Raw genomic sequence first — 25,764 nt, forward strand, 5'->3', positions numbered from 1 at the left:
AAACACATGCTTGCAAGTGTATTGGTATGTAAGCTTGTGGGTTTACAGAAACAGGAAAATTGGCTGGTACAGAACAGTGATTTCTCTCCAGAAAAGGTGTATGCCTCTAGCTTCTTTCCCTCCCCCTACTTTCTCCCACCGAGCCTCCCTTCCTTTGGCATTCATTCCACCCCTCCCTTCCTTAGCCGGAAGGAGAAACAAAGCTATTCCCCCCGCCCCAGCCCCAGCCTAGAGAAAAAAGAGGAGGAGAAAAGGCCCATTGGCTGGACCAACAGCAAATGAATCAATCTGCTTAGCGAATAAAATTGACAAGGGCCAGCCGTGAAGGCCAGGCGATTCCTGATTACAGCAGTTTTGGGGGTTAGGGCGGTGGCTCCTGCCTGATCTAGGCATAGGAGAGCTCCTTCTGCTGCTGCTGCTGCTGCAGGACTGATGTGCCAATAGCCTGGATTCTCCAAACCTCGGTGCTTGTGACGCCAAGGACACCGAGAGATGAAGGCAAATTGAGGTCCTACTAAAGCTGGCTGAAGCTAGATTGCTGCCTGAGCCCTTCTCCGAACAGATCACGAAAGTCCGTCTTACCTGCCCACCAACTAGCCAGCTTGCCCACCTCCCAGCCGCCTTGCCTGCCTGCCTGCCTGCCTATCTGCCTTTCACTACTGCTTGCTGCCCTCCCCAGGCTTAGGGGTGAGTTGGGGCGCATGAGAGTATCTTCTGTCTGGGTAGGAAAATCCTCCCTGGAGAGGCTAGCAGGACTTGGCTCCTCTGCCAGTCTCTAATCACAAAGAAAATGGATTGCCTGGGTGGGCAAGCCTGCAGGGGGTAACCTGGCCTAGGGCTTCTAGCAACTGGGGGAGGGGAGCAGGAAGAAAGAAATGGCTTCACCATGGATTTATTTTAAGGCCAGTCCCTGAAAATGTATTCCTCTAATGGATCCTAGGATCTTAGAGCTGAAAGGGACCACCTACCTTAGAGACTGTCTAATGTTGAGGCTCTTAATCTTATTTGTGTATTGGATCCTTTGGCAATCTGGAGAAACCTGTGGACTTCTTTTTTCAGAATGATTTTTAAATGCATGAAATAAAGCGCAAAGGAAATAAGTAATAAAATAGAAAGGAAACCAAAGGTTACTGAAAACAATAGCATAGATATTTTCCCAGACTCTCTATCCATAGACGCCATGGGAAGCTGTGGACCCCACATTTAACATCCCAACCCCCTTATTTCACTGATTAGGAAATAGACTGGGGAATGGAAGGTGAAATAATCCTTAAAGCAGCACAATAAGATAGTGTTAAAGAGTTAGAACTAGAACCCTGGCTTCCAGGAAGGGCTTGGTTCTATCACCACATATTTGTTGGGGTGCCAGAGATTAGAATTGGGATAAAGGATTCCAGGTTCTAGGGACTTTAGCCTGTTCTGTGGGAACCAGACACATGTGGAAATGGCTTTAAAAAAAAAAATCCAAGCCCACAGATCCTACCAATCTCCCACCTATATGCCTCCCAGTAGAAAGCTTGGAAGCTAACCATATAAACACCAAAGGTTCTCTGCAGTTTCAACTGTACCCAGACTGCCAGCTGTCAGAGCATCCTGGGGGTGTCAGCAAAAGGGAGGATTGGCCTCTCACTGACTAGACCTGCTACAAATAACTAAAATCTGGTGCACTAGCACAGCCTCTAAGAGGAATTAAGAATTCATTTCCTAGGAAATCTGATTTTTCAGTCTACTACCTTTAGTCAAAGGAAGAAGCAAATAAGGATGATGAGGATGATGGTGATGGTGATGGTGATGATGATGGCTTTTACATAGTGCTTTAAGGTTTGCAAGCACTTCTTAGATATGTTATCTTTGGTCGTTACAATAGCCTTGTAAGAAACAGGATGTTATTATCTCCATTTTATAGATGAGGAAATTAAAGGGAAAAAGCAACATGGTGCAGAAAGAATATTGGATGCAAAATCAGACCTGAGTTCAAATGGCTTTTTTTTAAACCCTTACCTTTTGTCTTAGAATCAATACTCTGTATTGGTTCCAAGGCAGAAGAGTATTAAAGGCTAGGCAATGGGGGTTAAGTGACTTGCCCAGGGTCACCCAGCTAGGAAGAGTCTGAGGCCAGATTTTAATCCAGGACTTCCCATTTCTAGGCCTGGCTCTCAGTCCACTGAACTACCCAGCTGCCCCCTATTTTAAGTATTATTCTCAGAAGAGGTTCATAGACTTCACCAGACTGTCAAAAGAGTCTATAACACAAGCGGTCTTAAAAAAAAAAAACCCAATCCTGATATAGCATTCCCCAAACTATCTTGTATTCTTTATATATCTAGTCTGTATATATTTTTATATGTGCATTTGTTACCTCATTAGAATGTGAGCCCCTTGAGGGCAAGGGTAGTTTCATTTTTGTTTTTTGTAGCCCCAGCAGCTAAACTAGCACAGTGCCACTCTAGTAGGTGTTTTAACTTCTTTTTGATTGATTGACTTTAATCAACTATTTTTACCTCAGAATGATGAAGAAAGAGTGACTCCAGGCGTGTATTCCTCCCCACCCTTTATGAAAAAAGGGACACAATTAAGAAAAATTGTAATGAACTTGCCATTTACCATAAGAGGTGGGCAGCACCACATCAGAACTGTCAAGGAGGAGTCTGGTTACCTTTTTGATCTGGAGAGTAGCAGAGGAGACAACAACATTCATTAAGCACCTACTATGTGTCAGGTACTGTCGGGTTCATAAGTGCCAGGAGTACAAAAAGAGGCACAAAAAAACCCAGTCCCTGACCTCAAGAAACTTACAATTTAGTGGGGAGAGATAACATGCAAACAAATATACACAAAGCAAGTTATATACAGAATAAATAAGAGATAATTATGGGACGTAGACTCATATAGAGGGAAGTCACTAGAATTAAGATAGTCTGGGGAAAGAAAGCTTCCTGTTGAGGGTAGAATTTTAGTTGAGTCTTAAAAGGACCCAGGGAGGTCAGCAGTCAGAAGGTAAGGGGAACTTGGGAGACAGCCAGAAAAAATGCCCAAGCTAAGGGACAGTGTCTTGTTTATAGAATAGTCAAGAGGCCATTGTCATTGGATGGAAAAGAAACTGATGAGGAGAAAGGCTTAAGAAGACTAGGTTATAAAGCACTTACACTGAATTTTGTATTTGATCCTAGAGGAAATAGGAGTCTGGGAGTCACTATAGTTTGTTGAGTAGAAGGGTGATAGGATTGGACCTGCACTTTAGAAAAAATCACGTTAATAGCTTAATGGAGGATGGAGTCAAGTGGGGAGAGACAAGACAGGCTGACCCACCAGGAAGCTCTTATAATAATCCAGGTGTAAGCGTGATAAGGGTCTGCACTAGAGTGGTTGCTGTAACAGAAAAAAGGAGGCATATTCTTTTTTTTTATTAATTATTTTATTTTTCCAATTACATATAATAATAATTTTCAACATGTTTTCTGAACTTATAAGTTCCAAATTGTCTCCCTTCTCTCAGAGACAGTAGGCAATTTGATCTGGGTTTTACAGATATTATCATACAAAACATTTCTATATTGTTCATTGTTGTAAGAGAATATTCATATAAAACCAAAACCCTGAAATAAAAAACATAAATAAATTAAAGTGAAAATAGAAGGCTTCAATCTGTATTCCAACTCCAACAGTTCTTTCTCTGGTGGTGGATAACATTCTTTGGCATAAGTCCTTCAGAATTGTCCTTGATCATTGTATTGTTGAGAATAGCTCTTTCATAGTTGATCATCATATGATATTGTTGTTATTGTGTACCATGTTCTTCTGGTTCTGCTTATTTCACTCAGCATCAGTTCATGTATGTCTTTCCAGCTTTTTCTGAAATCATCCTGCTCATCATTTCTTATAGCACAATAGTATTCCATCATGATTGTATACTGCAAATTTGTTCAGCCATTCCCCCATAGATGGATATTCCCTCAATTTCCATTTCTTTGCCACCACAAAGGGGCTTGGCTTTGCTGTTGAGGTAGAGTTTCACCTATCTCTGCCAGCTTGGGTGCAGGACCCCTGTTACATTCACACCCTGTACTCTAGCCTATAGCCTCTGGGGCTGGTCTAATTCCATCCTCCACTACTCTCCTGCTCTACAGCTAGCCCCTTACATTACAGTTTGCAAGCCTGAGAAACTGGGAGGATAGTGTTGCCCTTGACAATAATAGGGAAGACAAGAGGGTGGAGAGTAGTATTTAGGGGGAAAACGATGAATTCTGTTTTGAACATGAGTTTAAGATGTCTACTGTACATCCAGTTCAAGATATCTGAGAGGCATTTGGAGATTCAAGATGGGATGTCAGCAGAGAGTTTGGGGCAGGAGAGGAAGATTTGAGAAGCATCAGCATAGAGACAGTAGTTAAGTCCATGGGAGCTGATCACCAGATGCAGTAGTATAGAGGAAGAAAGAAGAGGACCTGGGACAGAATCCTGAAAAGCAGGCAGCTAGTAGAAGTGTAGGCAAGTAAAATCCAGTCTTTGAACCTTTGGGAGAGACCTTAGTGATCAGACACTCACCTATTGTGAGTCTGACCTCAGGGTAGAAACTGTTTGCCAGGCTTAGCCACCTACTGAAGGTAGGTCCCCCTGGTCCCCCTGGTGTTTAGTACGGCATAAAAGAGAGCAGATAAGAGGCCTAAAAGAGAAGTCTGTTTTTGGTGTGTGGAGAGGCAGAGCTTCTCTAGAAGGTCTCTAAGCCTATAGGAACAGAGATGGGGAGAAGGACCTGGAAAGGGTCCTAAGAGGCCATCTGCTCCAACTCTCTTCTTTTACAGAGAAGGAAGCAAGTCTAGGTAAGTTAAGAGCTTTTCCCAAGTTGGCACAAGTAATGAGTTCAAGACATAGAATAGGAATTCAGGCCCTCTGACTTTAGATCCCAGGTTTTTTTCCATTCTACCCTCAAGGCCTTACCTCCTGTGGCCAACACTAGTCTTAAAGGCTGAGCTCAGTTGATTCTTAGCACAGATTGATACCTGTTCTTCTTTAACCCATAGATATTAGAATCGGGACCAAACTTAGAGCATCAGGAATAGAAACCAGGCACAGAGACACCTTGGCTATGGAGGTTTTGGTAGAATATAAAGAAATAGTTCATGCCAAATCATATTGGTCAGTGATGTTCCCAGGGCCTGAGGAATGTGTCCTGCTGTACTGAAGTCCATCTTGGGACCCTGATGGAGACACCTGCCTTCATTTAAGTGGAGTAGAGAGTTCTATGGTGCTGCTAGGTGGTGTAGTGGATAGAATGCTGGGCCTAAAGTCAAGAAGTCTCATTTTCATGAGTTTAAATCCAACCCTCAGACACTTCCTAACTGTGTGACCCCAGGCAAGTCACTTAACCCTATTTACCTCAGTTTCCTCAACTGTAAAATGAGCTATAAATTATCTTTGTCCAGAAACCCTCAAACGGGTTCATGAAGACTTGGATGACTGAAATGACTGAACAACAAGAGAGATCTCTGAATTTGGAGCCTGGAAAACCTAGGTTCTAATTCTGCTTCAGATACTTATTAGCTATGGGATCCTGGGCAACTCATTTAATTTCTCTAGGCCTTGGTTTCCAAATCTATAAAATAAGGAATGATGGACTCAATGAACTGTAAGGTCTCTTCCAACTCTAAATCTTTGCCCCAATTATTGTAGGGTGTGGGTCAGTCAACCAACAATCCAGCAGCCATTTACTGATCACCCACTATGTTTGAGGCCCATGTTAGGCACTGAGAGGGACACAGATGAATGAAACATGGTCCTGTCCTCCAGTAGATCAGAGTCTAGAAAAAAGGACGAGGTATATCTCTATGAGAAAATGACTAATACCAGGAGATATAAAATGAATGTTGAATAAGGAGTGCGATAAGTTCAGGAGAACATTGTGGGCAGAATGTTGAGAGATGGGTTCAGTATCTCCTAATGTATAATCCTAGCTATACAAAAATTCAATCATTCAACAAATATTTATTAAGCTCCTATTATGTGCGAGACACAATGATCAGGAGGATATGATACATTCACACTCTTGTCAGGTCCCCAGGGGGATTTTATCTTATTAAGATAACTGTCTGGGCAGGAGATTGAATTAAAAAATATATATGGGTGGCCTCAGACACTTCCCAGCTGTGTGACCCTGGGCAAGTCACTTGACCCCCATTGCCTACCCTTACCACTCTTCTGCCTTGGAGCCAATTCATAGTATTGACTCCAAGACAGAAGGAAAGGGTTTAAAAAAAAAAAGATATATATGGGGAGTCATGTAGGTATATCAGTGGATTGAGAGCTGGTCCTAGACATGCGAGGTCCTGGGTTCAAATCTGACCTCTAATGCTTCCTAGTTCTATGACCCTGGGCAAGACACTTAACCTCTCTTGCCTAGTCCTTCCTGTTCTTCACCTCGGAACCAATAATACACTGTATTAATTCTAAGACAGAAGATATAGGTTAAAAAAAAAAAAGAAGAAGATATATGTGGTTTCTTCCATTGCTCTGATTCTATGGTTGGGGTCAATCATTGGTCAGCCTGAAGTCAATGATGCAATCCGTGATCATAAAATCTTAGATTAATGGACCTGAGAGACCATCTGCTTTATGGTCTTCATTTTACAGTTTAAGAAATTAGCTCAAAATCAAAATTGACAGGGCTGAGATTTGACCCCAAGGCCTCTTACAAAAATCCAGCAACCCACAATAAGACATTGCCGTAAGGTCAAAAGCGCAATCTGTGCTGGCTCAGTCTGAGGCTAGAATTAGAGGGTCAGCCTATGTGTGCCCTAGGTCAAGGCTCAGTCTGGGGCTGAAGTTAAAAGTGTGAAACAGCCCAAAAGTCCAATAATTTTTTTGACTTCATAGAGGGGAAGAGTCATACTATAGGGGAATTTTTCCTTTGGATTCCTGAGAAAAGAAATCCCTAATAATAAAAGAAATCCTGAGAAAAATTGTGTTGGAGAGATGATATCCTAAAGAGAAGCACTGGGCCTGTGACTGGGCCAGGTACTGTGTGGGAGAGCCCAGGCCTTATCATTCCTATCCTACGAGGCTGTTCAGCTGACCAAATCAGTCGGAGCAGCGAGGTGTCAGTGCAGAGCCCCAGACCTGAGGTCAAGAAAACTCATCTCCTAAGTTCAAGTTTGACCTCAGACTAGTTTCATGGACCTGGACAAGTCACTTAACCCTGCTGGCCTCAGTTTCCTCATCTGTAAAATGAACTGGAGAAGGAAATACAAAACCACTCCAGTATCTTTGCCAAGAAAACCCTAAATGGGGTCTGGAAGAGTCAGACATAATTGAAAATGACTGAACAACAATAACAACAGAGCTTGTTAAGTGCCTTCTATGTGGCAGACTGTGCTAAATGCTTTGGAGATACAAAGGTACAAACGAACCAGGCCCCATTCTCGAGAATTACATTTTAAGGAATTTTGTTGTGGTGATGGTGGTGCTTGTTTTCTTTTGATGAATCTTCTGAGGGCCTGGGGTGGGAGAACAAATTTTATCAATTTATCAATTATCAAGCCACATAAATTAAAAAAAATACAGAGTAAATTGGGGAAGGCCCTAGCAATTGTGGGGAAATCAAGAGAACCTTCCCAAGTCAAAGGGGGAAGCTTTCTTTCTGTCAGACAGGTACGAAGAGAGGGTCTCTTTTCCCTCTGCTTAGCAGCAGGGTGAGAACAGGGCTGTGAATTTTTCTCTGCCTGTGCCCCTGTTTAGTAGGCTGTAGAAGACGGCGCGCCAGGCTCGACAACGCTGGAACCAACCTTCAAGATCAGCAGCAATGCGTTGGAGAAGCATGCTGCTGGCAGCCATCACCCTCACCTTACTCAGCATCTTCCTGGTCATTTGGTAAGTTTAATCTTGAGGACAATTTGTGTAGACCTGATCACTCACACTGATCTCCCACTCACAAGTTCCCTTATAGAGACTGAGTCAGATTATAGATAGGTTAGATAGATGGATGGACAGACAGATGGATAGACAGACAGACAGACAGACAGACAGACAGACAGACAGATAGATAGATAGATAGATAGATAGATAGATAGATAGATAGATAGATGGATGGATGGATGGATGTATAGATAGATAGATAGATAGACAGACAGACAGATAGATGCATGCATACATAGATAGACAGACACAGATAGATAGATGGATGGATGCATAGACAGATGTATAGATAGGTAGATAGACAGACACATAGATAGATAGATAGATAGATAGATAGATAGATAGATAGATAGATAGATGCATGCATACATAGATAGACAGACAGATAGATGGATGGATGGATGCATAGACAGATGTATAGATAGGTAGATAGACAGACACACAGATAGATAGATAGATAGATAGATAGATAGATAGATAGATAGATAGATAGATAGATGCATAGATAGATAGATGCATAGATAGATAGATGCATAGATAGATAAATAGACAGACAGACAGACAGACAGATAGATAGATAGATAGATAGATAGATAGATAGATAGATAGATGGATGGATAGATAAATAGATAGATGTATAGATAGATAGATGGATGCATGCATGCATGCAGAGATAGATGGATGCATGAATGGATAGATAGATAGATAAATAGATAGACAGATAGATGATGGATGGATGGATGGATGCACAGATAGATAGAGAAATAGATAGATAGATGGATAGATAGATGGATGGTTGCATAGATAGATGTATAGATAGATGCATAGATAGGTAGATAGACAGACACACAGACAGATAGACAGATAGATAAATAGATAGATAGAAAGGAAGGAAGGAAGAAAGAAAGAAAGGAAAGAAAGAAAGTAAGTTAGGAAGGTAGGTGGATGGAAGGAAGGATGGATGGATAGACTCAGGATTGGGGAGAGAGATTTATTGATATAGACATAGATAACATAGAAACATAAATATAAATATAGACAGATGGACATTGATATATAGACAGAGATATAGAACCTCTCCACAATTAAACAGAAAAAGGGGAAAAAGGAAATTTGTTAGTATTTGCTTTTTTTCCTTTTCATTTGAAAAGTAGAAACCCCAAACTAATTCATTTTCCTATTCTAACGTCCTAAGCAGGAAGATAACCAAGAGTATGTGCTCTTTAGCAGCCACTGATTAGTCCTGGAAGAGATTCCTTTGAGGCCTGCCTGGAGAGGCTCTCAGATAGGTATTGGTTACTGCTGCTGTTCAATCTATCCCTTTTATTGTGGTGAATTGTGATGTTTATGAATCCCAAGACTATCAATCTTCAGTGGTTCCCTACTGCCCATTGAGTCAAGTTCAGACTTGTTTGCTGGACATTCAAGGCACTCTACAATCTGGGCATGCCCTACTAGATTCACTAATGTGTCTCAACTCTGCAATTTACTACCTGTGAGACTTTGGATGTCACTTATTTATGTGGGCCTCAGTTTCTTCATCTCTAAGGCCTCTTCCAGCTCTCAATTTATGATCCTTTAATTTCATCCCTTTGCTCACTCTGTTCCCTATACATTGAATATCTTCTGTCCTTTTTCTTTACCTGTGGGAATTCCTACCCATCCTTCAAATTCTTCCTTCTCCAGGTAGAATTCCCTGCCCTCTCCCCAAACCCTTTTGGAAATGTTATTCTGCTTTGGACTCCAAAGGGCAATTGGTTTTATACCTCTTTAATGTGTTTATCGTGTTATATTTTATAGTAATTACCTGTGTTTGGGTCTTTTCTCTTTCCTAGACTAAGCTCTGTAAACTTACAGAGAACTTGCTTTCCCCCCAGGACTGCGCACAGTACTCTGCTCAAGATAAGAACTTGATGGTTTGATAAATATTTGTTAAATGAAATTATTATGTTGAGGGGAAAGTAAAGCTGAGAGGGAGGAAGAGAGAAATAAAAAGAGAGAGAGACTAGAGGTAGGACAGGAGAGAAAAGAGAGAGATTCTCAATAACAAGGATGAAATAGCTTGCCAAATAAAGGGAAATAAATTAAAGTAGCACCCCAATCACAAATAGCTTCTGTGGGGGGATGGTTGTTTGGAGATGAGAATGCATTTTTGCACAGAAATAGTGTTATTCGTGATGGTTAAGTTTCTCCTTTTAACCCACAATATATCTGGACCTTAAAATTAATGACAATGATAGAGAGCCAGACCTAAAGGTAGAAGGTCCTGGATTCAAATCTGTATGACTGTGGGCAAAGCATTTAATTCCAATTGCCCAGCTCTTGCTGCCTTGGAACCAATACACAATATTGTTTATAAGATGGAAGGTAAGTGTTTTTTTTTTTTAATTAATGTTGCTATAGACTCCCAATTTTCTTTTTAAATAACATTTGTGTGGAGTAGAGGAGAATAATTCTATCTGGGATGCCAGGAACACACTTCATCCCTAAATCTATAGCACTGAGAATTCTTCTTTAGGTGGGGCTGCAGAAACAGCATGCTGGATGGACAGGAAAGCTGGGGCTTCAGCAGATGGGGAGAGGACCTGGGAAAAGAAGATAAGAGAGCAGAACCTATTCACATAAATGGAGGCAATTTATAAGTCAGTCGTTTATAAACACCATAAAGAACGTCCTAGAACATGGCATTGAAAGTGTGTTCGGTCCTTCCTCCATCTCCCACTCAGCTCTTCTACCAAAATGATCCAGATTGCTTTTTTCTAACCCAGCCATTTGCTAACAACTCATTTTGAAAACAGGTTTGAACAAGTGGCCCAGGGATTCCCAGAATACGTCATTGGTAAACTTAATTTTTTTCTGAGCAAGTCTCTTTGTCTCTGAAGAGACATGTCTTATCAGATCTGTTTTCCTTTCAGGATGTTAACCTGGAACTGGTCTGTCCATTACCTCCCATATTACCTTCCCTGCCCAGAAGCCTTGTAAGTATTGAATGGGTTTGGGATATAGAGTAAAGATAATGAATTTCTCAGAATGTTGTTGGATGTTTTGTAAGGGCATAGCGTTGGCTTATTTCCTTAAGTCACTCAGGGAAGAATACAGCGTGACAGAAAAACTACTGGTCATGGGATCAGAAAATTTACATTTGGGGCAGCTGGGTGGCTCAGTGGATTGAAAGCCATGCCCAGAGATGAAAGGTCCTAGGTTCAAATCTGGCCCCAGACACTTCCTAGCTGTCACTTAACCCCCATTGCTTAGCCCTTACCACTCTTCTGTCTTGGAACCAATACACAGTGTTGATTCTAAGATAGGAGATAAGGGTTTAAAAAGAAGGAAAGGAAGGAAGAAAAAAGGAAGAAGGAAGGAAGGAAAGAAGGAAGGAAGGAAGGAAGGAAGGAAGGAAGGAAGGAAGGAAGGAAGGAAGGAAGGAAGGAAGGAAGGAAGGAAGCCTAGGTTTGAACTTCAGCTTTGGTGTGAGCTATGTGACCTTGGGGATGTCACTTGTTATCTGAGCTTCCCTCTCCTCATCTATGAAATTGAGATGACAGTACACTACTGACCACACAGGGCTTTATTGGGAAAGTTCTTTGTAAATCTGAAGCACTAGTATAGATGTTACCATGGGATATTGTCATCAGCAAGCATCCTATGTTCCTTCAGATTAGGTAAAAAGCTCCCACCCACAGAGACAAAGACAGAGAAAAGAAAAAGATAGAGAAACTACTGCAGCCCAAAAACCTGGATTCTGATCCAAGCTTTATCAATAGTTTGCTCCTTAATAAATAAAAATTTAAAAAATAGTTTGCTCCTTGACCTCACATAAATCACTTTTCCCATCTGCTTCTTCATTAAAACGACTATGGGTTCTCCAGTTGTAACCTTTTTTCTTACTTTATCTATGTAGTTAGTGTTTTAGCAACTTAAAAAGCACCTAGCCACATAGTATCTTACTTCAAAACCCCTCTTCCTGCAAGACTTAGCTACTCCTTCTCCCATGTAAACTTTGTCATCTCTCCTGATTCTGCTTGCATGTGTGTGTGAGAATTTGAACATGCACACACACATATACTTTCTCTTTCTCCCCTTTCTCTCTCTCCCTCTTTCTCTCTTTTTCTTTTTTTTCCCTCTCTCTTCCCCCCTCTCACCCCACCCCCCCTTCTTTTTTTTTTTTTTTTTAAACCCTTACCTTCTGCCTAAGAATCAATACTCTGTATAGGTTTCAAGGTGGAAGAGTGGTAAGGGCTAGACAATGGGGGTTAAGTGACTTGCTCAGGATCACACAGCTAGGAAGTGTCTGAGACCAGATTTGAACCTAGGACCTCCCATCTCTAGGCCTGGCTCTCAATCCACTGAGCCACCTAACTGCACCCCTCAACCCCCCCTAAGTAATGATATTACCTTCTTCATGACAACCCTGTTACAGAGACAGTACAAGTGGTATTGTTCCCACTTTGTAGAAGAGAAAATAAAGGCTCAGAGCTATTAAGGGGAAAAGAAGAAGGGAAGCAAATAAGCATTTATATAACACCTATGTTCCAGGCACCTTGCTAAATGATTTTTGTAAATATTATCTCATTTGACTAAGTGACTTGTTTAGGGCCATAGAGCTATGAAGTAATAGAGGTGGGATTTGAACCCTTGTCTGCTGGCCCTAGGGCCAACTTTCTTCCCACTACAGGAAACTGACTCTTGTTTTGTTTCTGCAGAGATCCTCTGTCTATTCTCCACAAGGAAGTGATGCCCTGTCCCTGACTCTTACTATCTGTGGGACTTGTGGGATTTAGTATCCTGAGACTCGGTTTTCTCACCTGGAAAATGAAGCATTCGTTCTAGCTGGCCCTAAGGATCCTTTCAGCTCTAAACTCATGCTCCTATTATCCTAGCGCCCCATGTTTCTAGTCCCACATGATCAGTACAATTCCCTGAGAAATACATGGCCAGATGATTTGTGGGAGTCACAGTGACCTGCTCGCCAGCTCACTCACCCATCATACCTTCTCCTAGGCCACAGGAACGCTTTAGGCAGGGGCTTTGGGGAACTAATAACCCCATTTAGAGGCAGCATAAAATGATGCATAGTGAAACAAGCGGACTTGTAATCTGAAAGACCTTTGTTTGAATCCCACCTCAGACAGCTTATATGACTCTGGACATGTCATTTACCTCTTTGGATCTTGGTTTCTCCATCTGCAAAATGGGAGGGTTGGACTTAATGGCTCTCAAGGTTCCTTTCAACTTTAAATTTATAATCTCTTAACTTGGGTTCAAATTCCACCTCTAATAACTTATTAGCAGGGTGATCCTAGATAAGTAAGTCATTTAACATCTCGACCTCATTTTTTTCATCTTGATTACTAACTAACCAATAGAAGTTACTGCCTAATGGTGGAAACATCAGAACAGGTAGGAGAATGGAATGACCTTAGCCAGGATCTTGGGACAGCCAATGCTCTCATGATAAAAGGTCCAACTAAAGCATCCTCACCTCTTCCTACAGGACCATAAAGCCTAAAGTCTCATTCCTTTTTTTAATCTCCTCTAATACAGTTCCATGAAGTTGCCAGCCACAGAAGAAAAGAAATTTCGACCTTTTCCCCAGTAAGAAGAGTTCCTTTTTTTCCTGTCTTGACAGGAGTCTGAATTGGCAGAGCTGTCTCTCAAATCTGAAACTCATGCCTTGTTTATCTTTCTTTACAGATTACTCTATCCTCAGCCCAAGTTGTTAGAGCAGCAGTAAGTTACTGTCCGCTGGGTTGGAAATGAAATGGACTTGGTGAGGGTGGAAATGAGGGAGTGGGGAGTGGGGAGGTGGGGAAGGTGCTTCTTGATAGATCAGTTCTCTCCCTGGCCAGGGGAGCCTGATTCATTGCTTTAGAACAGTGATTCCCAAAGTGGGCGCTACCGCCCCCTGGTGGGAGCTGCAGCGATCCAGGGGAGTGGTGATGGCCACACTTTTTTTATATTACATTCTATTCTGAGTTCAATAAATAGTTTCATAATTTCCAGAGCGCTAAGTAATATTTTTTCTGGAAAGGGGGCGGTAGGCCAAAAAAGTTTGGGAACCACTGGTTTAGAACCTTCAGAGATCATGTCCTTTCTGTAGAGAGGGAGGAGGGAGATGGTCTGCAGCTGCCCAGGGACCAAAGTGAGCAAGAAAGAGGGGCCATTCCAAGCAGTGGCCAACAAAAGTCTACCCTACTCATCTCCTTCGCCCCTGTAGCCAAAGGCCAGCTGCTAGCCTGGCCACAACCATAACAAGGGAAACTGGGTGGTTGCTTAGAGGTACCCATTCCAGTATGAAACATGATATTGAATTAGATTGTGTGGTGTGTATTTAAAAAGACTAGGTGACTGAGGACAAGTGGAACCAGGAAGAAAGTGATCTTGATCTTGGACATAGATGGTGTGTTAAGAGCTCTGAATTTGGAGTCCCAAGTTCAAATCCTAGCTCAGCCACACACAACTTCAGCAATTCCCTTCCTCTCTATGGGCCTCGGTTTCCTCATGGGTAAAACAAGAGGTTGCTGGGTATTCTCATACATACCTGTTATCCCTGTACTGGTGAGGGGGAGCTAAGATAGGCAGATCTTTTGAGCTTGGGAATTCTGAGTCAAAATGGACTTGAGTGGATTGGATATCTGCACTATATCCAGCAACAAAATAATGACCCTCCAGGAGCTAGAGAGGATGGGGGAGGAGGTTGAAAACTAGGTTTTCTAAGGAGAGGCAGAGCAGCCCTGGCAGAAAATGGAATAGACAACAATTTCCATGCTAATCATTAGTGGGATTGGGTCCCTGAGTAGCCCCTGAATTTCCAACCTGGACAAAATATAGAGACTAGGGACAGTTAGGTATCTCAGTGGATGGAGATCCAGGCCTAGAAATGGGAGGTCCTGAGTTCAATTTTGGCCTCAGACCATTCCTAGCTGTGTGACCCTAGACAAGTCATTTAACCTCCTAGCCTTTACTTTTCATCTTGGAATTAAAACTGTGTATTGGTTCCAAGGCAGAAGGTAATGGGTTAAAAATATATATATGGAGACCTAGCCTTTTTTTTTAAAAAGCCATTACCTTGTATATGATTTGGGGTTTGGGTGTTAAAAGATTACTCTATTACAAAAAATGAATAATATGGAAATAGGATTTGAGTGATAATAGATGTATAACCCAGTGAAATTGCTTGTCAGCTCTGGGAGGGTGCAGGAAAGAGGGGAGGGAGACAAGAATCATGTAACCATGGAAAAAAATTTAAAAAATAAAAATTTTAAAAACCTACCTTCTGCTTTATCTTATCAGTTCCATGGCAGAAGAGCTGTAAGGGCTAGGCAAGGGAGGTTAAGTGACTTGCCAGGGTCAGAAAGTGTCTGAGGCAAGATTTGAATCTAGGACCTCCTGTCTTTAGGCCAAAGATCTAGTCTTTAAAAAAAAATTAAATAAAGATCACTAAACTTGATGATCTATAATTGATCTTTTGCTCTAATCTTATGAAAAATTTTATTACCATAGACAGGAAGCTAGGAACAATGGAAAGAGCAGTGGGCAAGGACTCAGCTCCCCTGGGTTCACTACCACTACTCAACATGTGATATTGCATTGGGCAAGTCTTCCTTTCTCTGAGACTCAGTTTCCTTCCTCTGTTAAATGAGGACATTGAAATTGATGAACTGTGAAGTTACTTCCAGCTTTCACATATTATAATTCTATTTTCAAACAACCATTGTCCAATGTCCAGTAGTACTATAGAATATCAGAACTGGAAAGGATTACTTAGAATATGGAATTCAGAGCCTGAAGGGACCTTAAACACCCTCTTGCCCAACTCCTTCATCCTATAGATGAAAAGGATGTTGGGGCAGCTAGGTGATTTAGTGGAGTCGAGAGCCAGACCCAGATATGGGAGGTCCTGGCTTCGAATCTGGCCTTGGATACTTCTCAGCTGTGTGACCCTGAGTAAGTCATTTAACCCCAATTGCTTAGCTCTTCCTGCTCTTCTGCCTTGGAATTGATTTTATGATAAAAGGTAAGAGTTGGGTTGTTTTTTTTTTAAAGAAAAAGAAAAGGATGCTAAGGGAGCTTCAGGTATTAGGTAGAAATGGAAAGTCTGATAATATTAGAGTATATTAATTCTGTGCCAGATGTAAATCATATGTGTCTGGATTGAGAGGGCTGGCTTACCCAGAGGATAGTCAGGGTGAGAAAACCTGCACTTAGAGGCAGGGTTATCCTACATGAAGATGTAGTCACCCCCCATTCATAAAGTATTACCAGATCTGGGAGGGGGGTCTTTCCTGTCCCCTAATTTCCTTCCCCACCTGTTCCCTACTGTCTAGAACCCCTTTCCCAGAGAAGCCAAATTCATTCCTCAGTTTGAGTTTAGACTTATAGTAGGAACCACCCTGGGAAAGGGAAGAAAGTGACTGACTTTCACACTGAAGGCTAAGTGACAGATTTCAGATCTTCTCCAGGGGGCAGATAGAGTGACTGGAGTAGGGAATGGAGAGTGAAAAGGGAGAGTCTGAAGGGAGAGGGGGAGGAATATTACAGAAGGGAGGAAAGGGTCTCAGAAAGAGAAATACAAACCACTGCCAGAGAAGATCAATCAGCATGGCTTAATGTTCGGAATCTATGCAATATGAGAAAAGAAAGAAGGAAGAAGATCTATTAAACACTGATTATGTGCCAAGCACTCTGCTAAGTACTTTATAAATATTATCTCATTTGATCCTTCACAACAACCCTGTCAGGGAGTCACTATTATTAGCCTCATTTTAGTATTAAGAAAACTGAGGTAAATAGCAGTTAAATGACTTGTCCAGAGTGTCTGAGGATGGATTTGAATTCAGGTCTTCCTGCCTCTAGACTCAGTGCTCTATCCACTGTACTACCTATCCTGAAAAAGAAAAAATATTCTAGGGAGAGAAGAAAGCCTGATCACTCTCTCGAAACATTTGAAGAAGACATTAGCTCTCTGCTTAGCTCCAGAGATCAGAATTAGGAGAGATTCACAAAAGCTGCTGAAAGGAAGGCAGACTTGATATAGGGAAAATTTTGCTACCTCAGGAGGTCATGGGTTCCTCATCCCTAAAGGTTTCCAGGCAGAGGCTGGCTGACCACGTGTTGGGGGCTTTTGTTCAGAAGCAAGTAGAATTAAAGATCTTCTGAATTCCCTTTCAACCGTGAGATTCTAGGACTCATTCTGTCACTTTGCCTTCAGAGAGAGAAGAAAGCGGCTTTGGCCAGTGACCCCTGGAATACTCTTATCGGGTGGCCTCATACTGTTCTGACTAGGCTTCCCTCACTACTTTAAAGAGTCTGGCCCTTTGGGGGACTTCTCTCTCACTTCTATAGAAGTCCTTTTGCAATGAGCTGAAGTTAAAGGTCTAGCCCTGGCATAAGTGGCCTGAATAGCCAAAGGTTTTCAGCGATTGCAGGACCCTGGACAAGAGTCTAGGTGAAATTCCTACCTCTGAGTGAAGTCAGATTTCATGTCACTCCTGGAAGGTGCTTTTCACAGGTAAGTTCCATAAATACAAACTGAACTTGAAACTTCCAAACATTGGAACCTTGAATCCCAGGATTCTAACTCTGCATTCTAGAAGGGATTGGGGAAAGGGGAAAGGAAGGGCATTGATTTCACCATTTTCTCCCTTTTCTCTTACTAGACGCAAAGATGTGCTGACGCTTACACCCTGGTTGGCTCCAATTGTCTCTGAAGGAACGTTCAACTCAGAGCTCCTGAATAATGCCTATCGACCCCTGAATCTCACCATCGGGGTCACAGCATTTGCCGTTGGGAAGTAAGAGGTTGGGGTAGAGGTAGAAGGGTAACCAGGAATTCTTTCCTTTTCTCTCCCCATGCCCTCCCCACTTCCCAACCACTTGAAATCAATCTATAATCTATATGTTGGACCCTGGATAGGTGGGTGGGGTAGAGAGAATAGGGGAAAAAAATAAGGCATGGTCCTTGTCTTTGAGAACCTTTCAGTTTGCTTAAAGGAAACAAGATCTATGTCTAGATTCTGTCCTCTTCCAAAGTGAGAAGCAGTGTAGAGATGTCATTGCTAAGGTTGAGAGCTCTAGTGGGACTTTGAAAAATGAATAGGAATTAGGTAGGAAGAAGGAAGGGAATTTTAGGTGGAGAGAATAATAAAAGTGAGGGTAAGGAGCTAGAAGTGAGTTCTTTATTCTCCCCATCACATATCATAACACCCTACCCTGCTCTGTATCCATTCGTCAGATATACAAGATTTGTCCGCCGTTTCCTGGAGTCGGCTGAAGAATTCTTCATGCAAGGTTTCCAGGTGAATTATTATATCTTCACTGATGACCCAGAGGCAATACCCCACGTTCCTCTGGGGCCTGGCAGAAACCTCTCAGTCATCCCCATCCAGGGCTTTTCTCACTGGGAGGAAATTTCCATGCGTAGAATGGAGTCGATCAACAAATTCATTGCCTCCAGGGGCCACCGGGAGGTAGACTATCTCTACTGTCTTGATATAGACATGGTGTTCTGGAATCCTTGGGGTGCGGAGACTTTAGGGGACCTGGTAGCTGCCATTCACCCCGGCTATTTTACTGTTCCCCGGTGGCAATTCCCTTATGAACGGAGGCCCCTATCCGCAGCTTTTGTTGCTGATGGTGAGGGAGACTTCTACTATGGTGGAGCAGTCTTTGGTGGTCGAGTGGAAAGGGTTTATGAGTTCACAGGGGGCTGTCACATGGCCATTCTGGCTGACAAGGCCAATGGCATCATGGCTGCCTGGCAGGAGGAGAGTCACCTGAATCGGCGCTTCATTTCCCACAAACCCTCCAAGGTCCTGTCCCCTGAGTACCTCTGGGATGACAGGAAGCCCCAGCCTCCCAGCCTGAAGCTGATTCGTTTCTCTACACTGGACAAAGACTCCATGAACCTGAAGGACTGATAGAAGCTGGCTGGGGGACCTTCAGCTCTCCCCCAAGACTACTGGGAGACAGAGACAGCCAGGGCTTTTTCTGGTCACTGAGGGTATTAAGGATGGGACTGGAAGTAAGGAAGCCACGGAGAGAGTTTTTTAAAGGACAGACGGGTCCCATGTAAAGGAAACTTTGTGACTTTATACATAGGCTGCTACCTTCAAGGTTTGTTCTCACCCAAAGCATTCCCATCCATCTTAGTGTCAGTGTTTGGAAATCCACCATTAACACTTTTAGCATTTCATTAAGCAACCCACAAAAATGGCTGAGGGGAGTGAGAACGTGCCAACATGGATTAGGTTATCAAACAATTTCCTCCTGTTACAAATGGCCTGGACCAAGAGGAAGACACTGGTTACCTAGGAGGGAGGAGTCCTAGACAGGGAAGTTCATAGTTTTGGTGTGAGACATTGTTTTGTATGAAGCTGAGCTAGAGGAACAGAACTGAGGCTAATTCAAACTCTAGAAATGATGTAGTAACAAACAAAACAAACAATGACGGGGGTTCTTGCCCTGGCTTTGGTGCTTACTACTGTTGGCTGCAGAGCAAGTTATTATCTCTCTGAACCTCTCAGCCTACCCACTTGTAAAATGTGGAGAAAAGTTTCCCTGCTGACCTCACAGTGGTGTGAGGACTGAATGTAAATGTGAAAGTGCTTTGTGAACTGTAAAACTCTATGTACATGTGAAGGGTTTGAGTTTTTATTGCCAGTATTTTTTTTTAATACAAAACCCTTACTTATGTCTTGGAATCAACACGAAATGTTTGTTCCAAGGCAGAAGAGCCATAAGGGATAGGCAATTGAGGTTAAGTGACTTGCCCAGGGTCACACAAAGTATCCACCTAGCTCTTCCTACCAGTATTCTTATAAAAGTAGCCATTCCTCCCACTGGGCTTGGAACAAACATGTAGTCTGGACCTTACCTACTCAGCAAGGGGTGATAATGGTCTGATCTAGGTGGTGGCAGGATGGATAGGGAGAAGGGAATGAATACAAGAAATATGGGGAGCAGCCAGGGAAGCAGCAGTGGATGGAAAGCCAGGCCTGGAGATGGGAGGCCCTGGGTTCAAGTCTCTCCTCAGGCACTCTCCTAATCGTGTGACCTTGGGCATGTCACCTAACCCTGATTGCCTAACAAAAGGACCAAATGGATCCCCTGGAGAAGGAAATTGAAAAACACTCCAGTATCTTTGCAAAGAAAAATCCCATGGAGAGCTATGGTCCATGGGGTCATGAAGTGTCAGATATGATTCAACAACAACAGGGATTCTTAGAGGTGGAGATGAAGGAGTATTTTCCAAGCATGAAGGACACAGCCTGTGCAAAGGCACCAAGGCTAGAGCTGGAATGTGTGCAAGGAACAACAAGAAGGACTGTATGAGTGTATGACCATGAATGAATGAATGAAAAAAACATTTATTAAGTTTAACTATGTGCCAAGCCCTGGTGGTAGAAATACAAAAGCAAAGACACCCCCTGCCCTCAAGTAGCTTACAATCTAACATATATTAGGGAATAACAGCCAGGAAGGGGTAATTTAGCCTGGACTATTGCCGAGATGCCAAGTAGGGATATGGGGGAGTAGTTTTGATATACCTCTTCAGGAACTATAGCAATGGTGATTTGATTATGGTTCTCAAACTGAAGGGGAGTGGGGTTTTTGAATATTCACAAAGTGGTAGTGTTGAAGGGAGTAAAGATGGGTGGGGTAAGGGGAGGAGAAACTAAAGCGGAACATGACTGATGTCTATTTATCCGAAATAGTGGCTATGGGAGTGCCAACACCAATGGTGTAGGGAGGGGAAGGAGTTCTGGAGATGAAAGAGTTAGAATCCTTTAAAAGGAACTATAATGAGGTAAGTTGGATCCAGGATTTTAATGCCAAATATAAATTAATATTCATCCCTCAAGCTAAAAAGAAACCACTACACTTAATTGAGCAGAAGAGAGCTTACTAGGAAGGATTCATGGAGAAGATGGAAGTTTGATGTGGGTTCTGAAGGATAGGCAAGATTCAGTGCTATATTTGGAGACCAGAGACCCAGGTTCATAGCTCATGAGGCTCAGTTGCTAATTTTATGAGCTTTGGGGGCCTCTGTTCCTTCATATACAAAGTGGATCCAAGTGCTTCCCTTAAGTCCCTTCCATCTCTGACATTCTGTAATTATTTGGACATGGAGAAGGAGACCTGTGTTCTAGGAAGGAAGAATCTGTCTCTGGTGCTATTCCTGCTAACTCTCTTCTACCAAGTCTTCTGGGCCCCAGTAACCCCTGTTGGAGCCCCTTTTCCCCACCTCCACCTTCCTGCCCCAGCTGGATAATTGAATGATTAAGCTGCATCAGGCTTTGGTAGGCAGAACCCATGCTTGCAACCCCAGGGGAGACAAAGCTTGCCCTCCTTTGTACTACCTGACCTCAATGGAACTTGAGCAGGCTTTGGATGGGCAGGGGACCAGAACAAGGACCCTTCCCCCTTCTGTTGCTAAAGTAAGGCAATAGATTATCCAGAGGTAGGCAAATCTTTTTTTTACCACAAATAAAATATGTGATGGAAAGAGCTGCTGGAAGAGAAAGAGGACTATAATCCTGACCTCTCCAATCCTGTGTCATCATTTGTCAAATGAAGAGAATCTTAGTATTCCCTACCTCACACAGTGGTTGTGAAGAAAGTGAGGTGTGAATCATTACTCTTATTATGTTATTATTGTTCATAATAAGCAAAGAGTCTGGTCCTTCAAATAAGAAGTGATCAGATTGGCTCTGGGCTCAACCCCAGTTCCTATCTATCCTTGGAAGCTTGATCTATGGTACCACTGAGCAGTCCCCATTAGACCCATTTCAATCTCTAGGTTCCTCTGTGTCACGGGTAAGATATTTCGGGAATCATCTTAAAGAAGAGGATGGATTTGATGGAAGAAAAGGGATATGTGCAGATGGGTAGTGTGATGGAGGGAGGAAAGTACAGAAGAAAGAAAGATGGGATGAGTGAGAGAGTATTTAGAGTGGTGGGAGGTATTTGATGGATAGAGCAGTTCTTTAGCTTGGTAGGAGGTGTTGGGTGGGGGAAGGAGATGGTGTTTGATGAAAGAATGAGAGAGAGAATATAGTGCTGTTCCTGAAATCAGCTGGCTCTTAAAAACCCCCACATGGTTGGGGGAGTAAGCTCTCTGTCACACCCCCACCCAGGGCTCAACGAAGGTATTGCACTTGAGGGAGGGTGGGTGACTCCCTGCCTCTCCAGACCCTCCCTCTTCCTGCCCTCACCTCTACCCCTTTCATTTCCACTTGTCAGCCACATCATAAATATCCACTAGGGTTGGCCCCACTAGGCCCACTCTCTCAGCATCGGCCTTGCTGTTGTCATGGCAACCTGGCTCAGGCCGGCTTCACCAAGGAAAGGGGTGGGGGAGATGTCGGGAAGGGAGGGCTGCTAGAGAGTGGGTATGAGCCAGCCTGCGCACACATATTCAAGCATGTATGTGCAAAAATGTGTGGTAATACCTCTGAAGTTCTGCCCATATTCAACTGGCCTTTGGAGCCTGTGACCCTCATGAGGATAATGACTATAATGCCACTAGGGGAAAAAAAGCATTAGTGAAAAAAGGGGGAAAGGGATAAGGAGTAAGGAATACATCAAACTAGATGGTCTTTAAGATCCCTTCCAGCACTATGTTCTAAGCTCTCCAGCTCTGGCATTCTGTTCTACCTTTCAAAATCCCTTCCAGCTCCTGTGCATGTTGTTTCAAGGTTCCATTCAACTCAGACATTCTATTTCCTAAGGTTCCTTCTATCTCTACAGCTCAGCAAACTTATTACTGGTCTAGGAAGTCATAATAACTAGATCACACTAACATTTTTCCATTTCATTTGATCCTTACATCAGACATGCAAGGGTGTCATGATAGGAATGTCCATTTCCCATTTTACTCATGAGAATAGGAGGGAAAAAGTTAATGCCCAAATTCCCACAGCCAATCAAGTTACAGGACCAGAAGCCAGGTCTCATGACTGCCTTGCTCAAGATTCTTTCCTTAATTGTACCCCTAACGTGACCTTCAAGGCTCTCTGCCAAAGGCTGGGTTAGCCTGAGATCCATCAGACATGGACATCTGCATAGCCTCGAAGACATCAGAAAGAAGCTACAGATTTATCAGTTTCTTGTTAGGGTGTCCCTTTATCAATAACTGGTAATGATCGACATTCTATAGCATTGAATATAGCACTTGGCCCAGTGATCTGGAGCTTGAGACCACTCCCTTGTGAGATACCCTGACTCCATCCCCCTCCATCAGCCAATACTAGGCTAATGAGGTCATAGAAAAGGGCAGATCTCCTTTGTCTGTTAGATGAGGAGTGAGGGCTGATGGAACAGGAAAGCTTTTTTTTTTTTTTTTCTATAGGTGCTGTTAGTCTAGGATTGATACCCTCTCTTCTGCCATACCATATCTTCCTCTTCACTTTGCCAGACACCCATCCCTCCCTTGGTATGCTGGACCTCAGCACAAGCTCATTTTCCAACCCTACCCCCAGAGTTCTATGCTAAGCCCATGGCAGTGGTGCCTAACCACATCGTACACATCCTCTGCACAGCACAGAAGAGACCCCTAGGAACTCTTCCTTCTGCCCTGCTCTGTGTCCATTCTGTCTTTTTCCTAGGTTGCCTCTGATAATGGAAGAGGAAACATTTGCTAAAGGCCATTAAAGCCATTCCTGGGGGAGGTGGGTAGGATAGATGAATAGAGACCTACTGGGGCAGTGGGGATAGTGTAAAGAGTCCGAACTGAAGGAGGCAGAGGAGTCCTCTCTGTTCTCTGCCTCTGGATTATGTTGAAAGGACCCGGGAGCTCTCTCCTCAAGAAAACCAGTTTATTTTTTGCAGTTTCTAGGCAACTTGAAGGCCCACAAGGGACTGACTCTCAGGTGCCGACTGGCTTGGGGGGGAGGGGGTAGAAGGGGAGGCGGAGGCAGTTGGGAGTAGTCAGGTGGAGAGAGTCTGTTGCCAAGGAATGGGGATCCTGAGCTCTCCCCCAGGTCCCCAAGAGCTGCTACCAGTGTAACAGAAAGTTTTTGGAGTGGAACACAAACATTTCCCCAGGGCATGGAACTGTCCCGTAGCCCTGGTCAGAGAGGGTGACAGGCAGAGCCTGTGAGATTGTGTGGCCTGCCTTCTGGGCCTGATGGGGGTGGAATCGGATGGAGCTTTGGCTTTCTATGATAACGACTGTACGTGGAAGAGAGAGAGTGGGGGAGGGGGCGGTGAAGTCCTGCATTTGCTTGGACAGTTATAAGGAGTCATAGACTTATGACAGAAAGAGCTGAACTGGACTGCAGGAGACCTGGATTTTAATCCCTACATTGGCCCTAACTTGTGTGACTTTGATCAAATCATTTCCTCTCCCCCCGGCTCTCATTTTCCCCGTCTGTAAATCGAAGGGCGTGAACTACAATGATCTCTGAGGACGCTTCCAGACCTGAGTCGGATGGATGGCCCTGCTTGTGCACAGGTGAATGCTCCATCTGTGCGTTGCTCTGTACGTGTTTGGCTATCCCGCGAGCGCCTATATGCAGAGAATTTATAAGCTTCTGCGTGCCTGAATGCGAGAATGGAATACCTCTAGATGTTTGGGGGAGCAAGTGTGTGCGTGGGAAGAGGAGGGAGTGTCAAAGGGATGTATGTGGAGCCTGGGGTCCCTGCAGAGCGCTGGCCTCGTGGGTTCCCTTGGAGGGCGAATGGTGGACACTTCTCGGGGTCCCTTCCTTGAATAAGGCTCCTTGGGGGTCAGGCCACCTTCCCTAGCCCCTCTGGGTTCTTCTTCCTACACCTGCTGGGGCGGGGCCTGGGGAGGGGTGGTCTAGCTCTTGGCTCCGCCCCACGTCCCCTCCCCCTTCTCAGAGCCCGGCGCTGCCAGGGCACCAGCCGGGGCGGAGCCGAGCTGTGCCTAGCCCCCCAGCGCGGGGCACAGCAGAGGGGAGGGAGGAGCGGAGCGGAGCAAGGGGCAAAAGGCTGACGCTGGCCAGCACAGCCGGGCACTGCACGGAGAAGCGAGCGCGGCGGGGCGCATCGCGGGGCAGCGCAGACAATGGGAGCGGTGAAGGCCAGCGCAGCCGGTCCTGGCCGCTGAGAGGGACTGGGGGGTGCCCGGGGCATGAGCTGAGTCAGGACTTCCTGAGTGCGGGGGCCTCCCCGCCCGGGTCCCTGAGCCAAGCCAGGCCGAGCTGGGGGGGCCATGGCGAGCGGTCCCTGAAGCAGTCTCTGAGGTACGGAGTCCGGCGGCGAGCCCCCGTCTGACCCATCTCAACCACCCTCTCCACCCCCATCTGAGTTCTCCTTGACACCCAGCTTGAGGCGATGCGAGGCGGAGGGTAATGTGATGATGATGGTTGATACCCAGGTGAGTGACTTCAGCGCCCCGATTCTTGGCCAGGTTCCCTAGTTAGCCCTACAGCTTTTCCCCTCCCCCTCCCCCAGCCCTACTGTAGATGAGATGGTAGGGTGGCTGCTATAGGAGTCTGGGGGCCACCCCCCCAGGTTTAGATGCGGTGATCGCCCCCATGAACCAGTGTGGGGGAAAGAAGGGAGCTGGGGCCCCCTAGGTCGTCCAAAGTGTAGAGGGACATCTAGAATGGGGGAAGTGTCTCTGGAGAGAGGGGTCAGCCAGCAATCACATATGATATTCTTGATGGTCAGAAGCCCTCACAAAGCAGCAACAATGTGTTAAGTTGTCCCCGCCTACACATCGGACCAAAATGGGACAGGAAAGAGAGGCTGACCTGGGCAAACTGCTTAGGAGGCTGGCACATCTGTGGGAAACCAAGCAAAGGGTAATGTTTTCCTGCCTCCCCCCTGCCACATAGATCAGGGATCTTTAGAGGCAATGGGGAAAATCTGGAGTCCTGATTCATG

General features: G+C 44.2%; 1 protein-coding gene across 3 annotated transcripts; it reads left to right on the forward strand.

The window, feature by feature from the left end:
* The first annotated feature begins 397 nt into the window (after positions 1–397).
* Positions 398–19,557, forward strand: GBGT1 (globoside alpha-1,3-N-acetylgalactosaminyltransferase 1 (FORS blood group)). 3 transcript variants are annotated; one of them, XM_044661303.1, is made up of 7 exons: positions 398–687; positions 7,732–7,863; positions 10,824–10,886; positions 13,453–13,503; positions 13,603–13,638; positions 17,568–17,702; positions 18,143–19,557. In XM_044661303.1, the coding sequence occupies exons 2-7, from the start codon at positions 7,796–7,798 to the stop codon at positions 18,825–18,827; spliced, it is 1,038 nt and encodes a 345-aa protein (XP_044517238.1). In that variant the 5' UTR covers positions 398–687; positions 7,732–7,795; the 3' UTR covers positions 18,828–19,557. The 3 variants fall into 3 exon arrangements, with proteins under 3 accessions (XP_044517238.1, XP_044517239.1, XP_044517240.1); XM_044661304.1 differs by having other exon boundaries at positions 7,735–7,863; XM_044661305.1 differs by lacking the exons at positions 398–687; positions 7,732–7,863; positions 10,824–10,886; positions 13,453–13,503; positions 13,603–13,638 and adding an exon at positions 17,138–17,419.
* The last annotated feature ends 6,207 nt before the right edge of the window (positions 19,558–25,764 follow it).

This window comes from Gracilinanus agilis, chromosome 2 (assembly GCF_016433145.1).
Source record: "Gracilinanus agilis isolate LMUSP501 chromosome 2, AgileGrace, whole genome shotgun sequence".
Lineage (NCBI taxonomy): Eukaryota > Metazoa > Chordata > Mammalia > Didelphimorphia > Didelphidae > Gracilinanus > Gracilinanus agilis.

Coding starts and splice junctions, on each gene's coding strand:
- GBGT1 (XM_044661303.1), top strand. CDS start 7,796: ATGCGTTGGAGAAGCATGCTGCTGGCAGCCATCACCCTCACCTTACTC. Junction 10,887..13,452: donor CTTCCCTGCCCAGAAGCCTT/GTAAGTATTGAA, acceptor CCTCTAATACAG/TTCCATGAAGTTGCCAGCCA. Junction 13,639..17,567: donor CCCAAGTTGTTAGAGCAGCA/GTAAGTTACTGT, acceptor TTCTCTTACTAG/ACGCAAAGATGTGCTGACGC.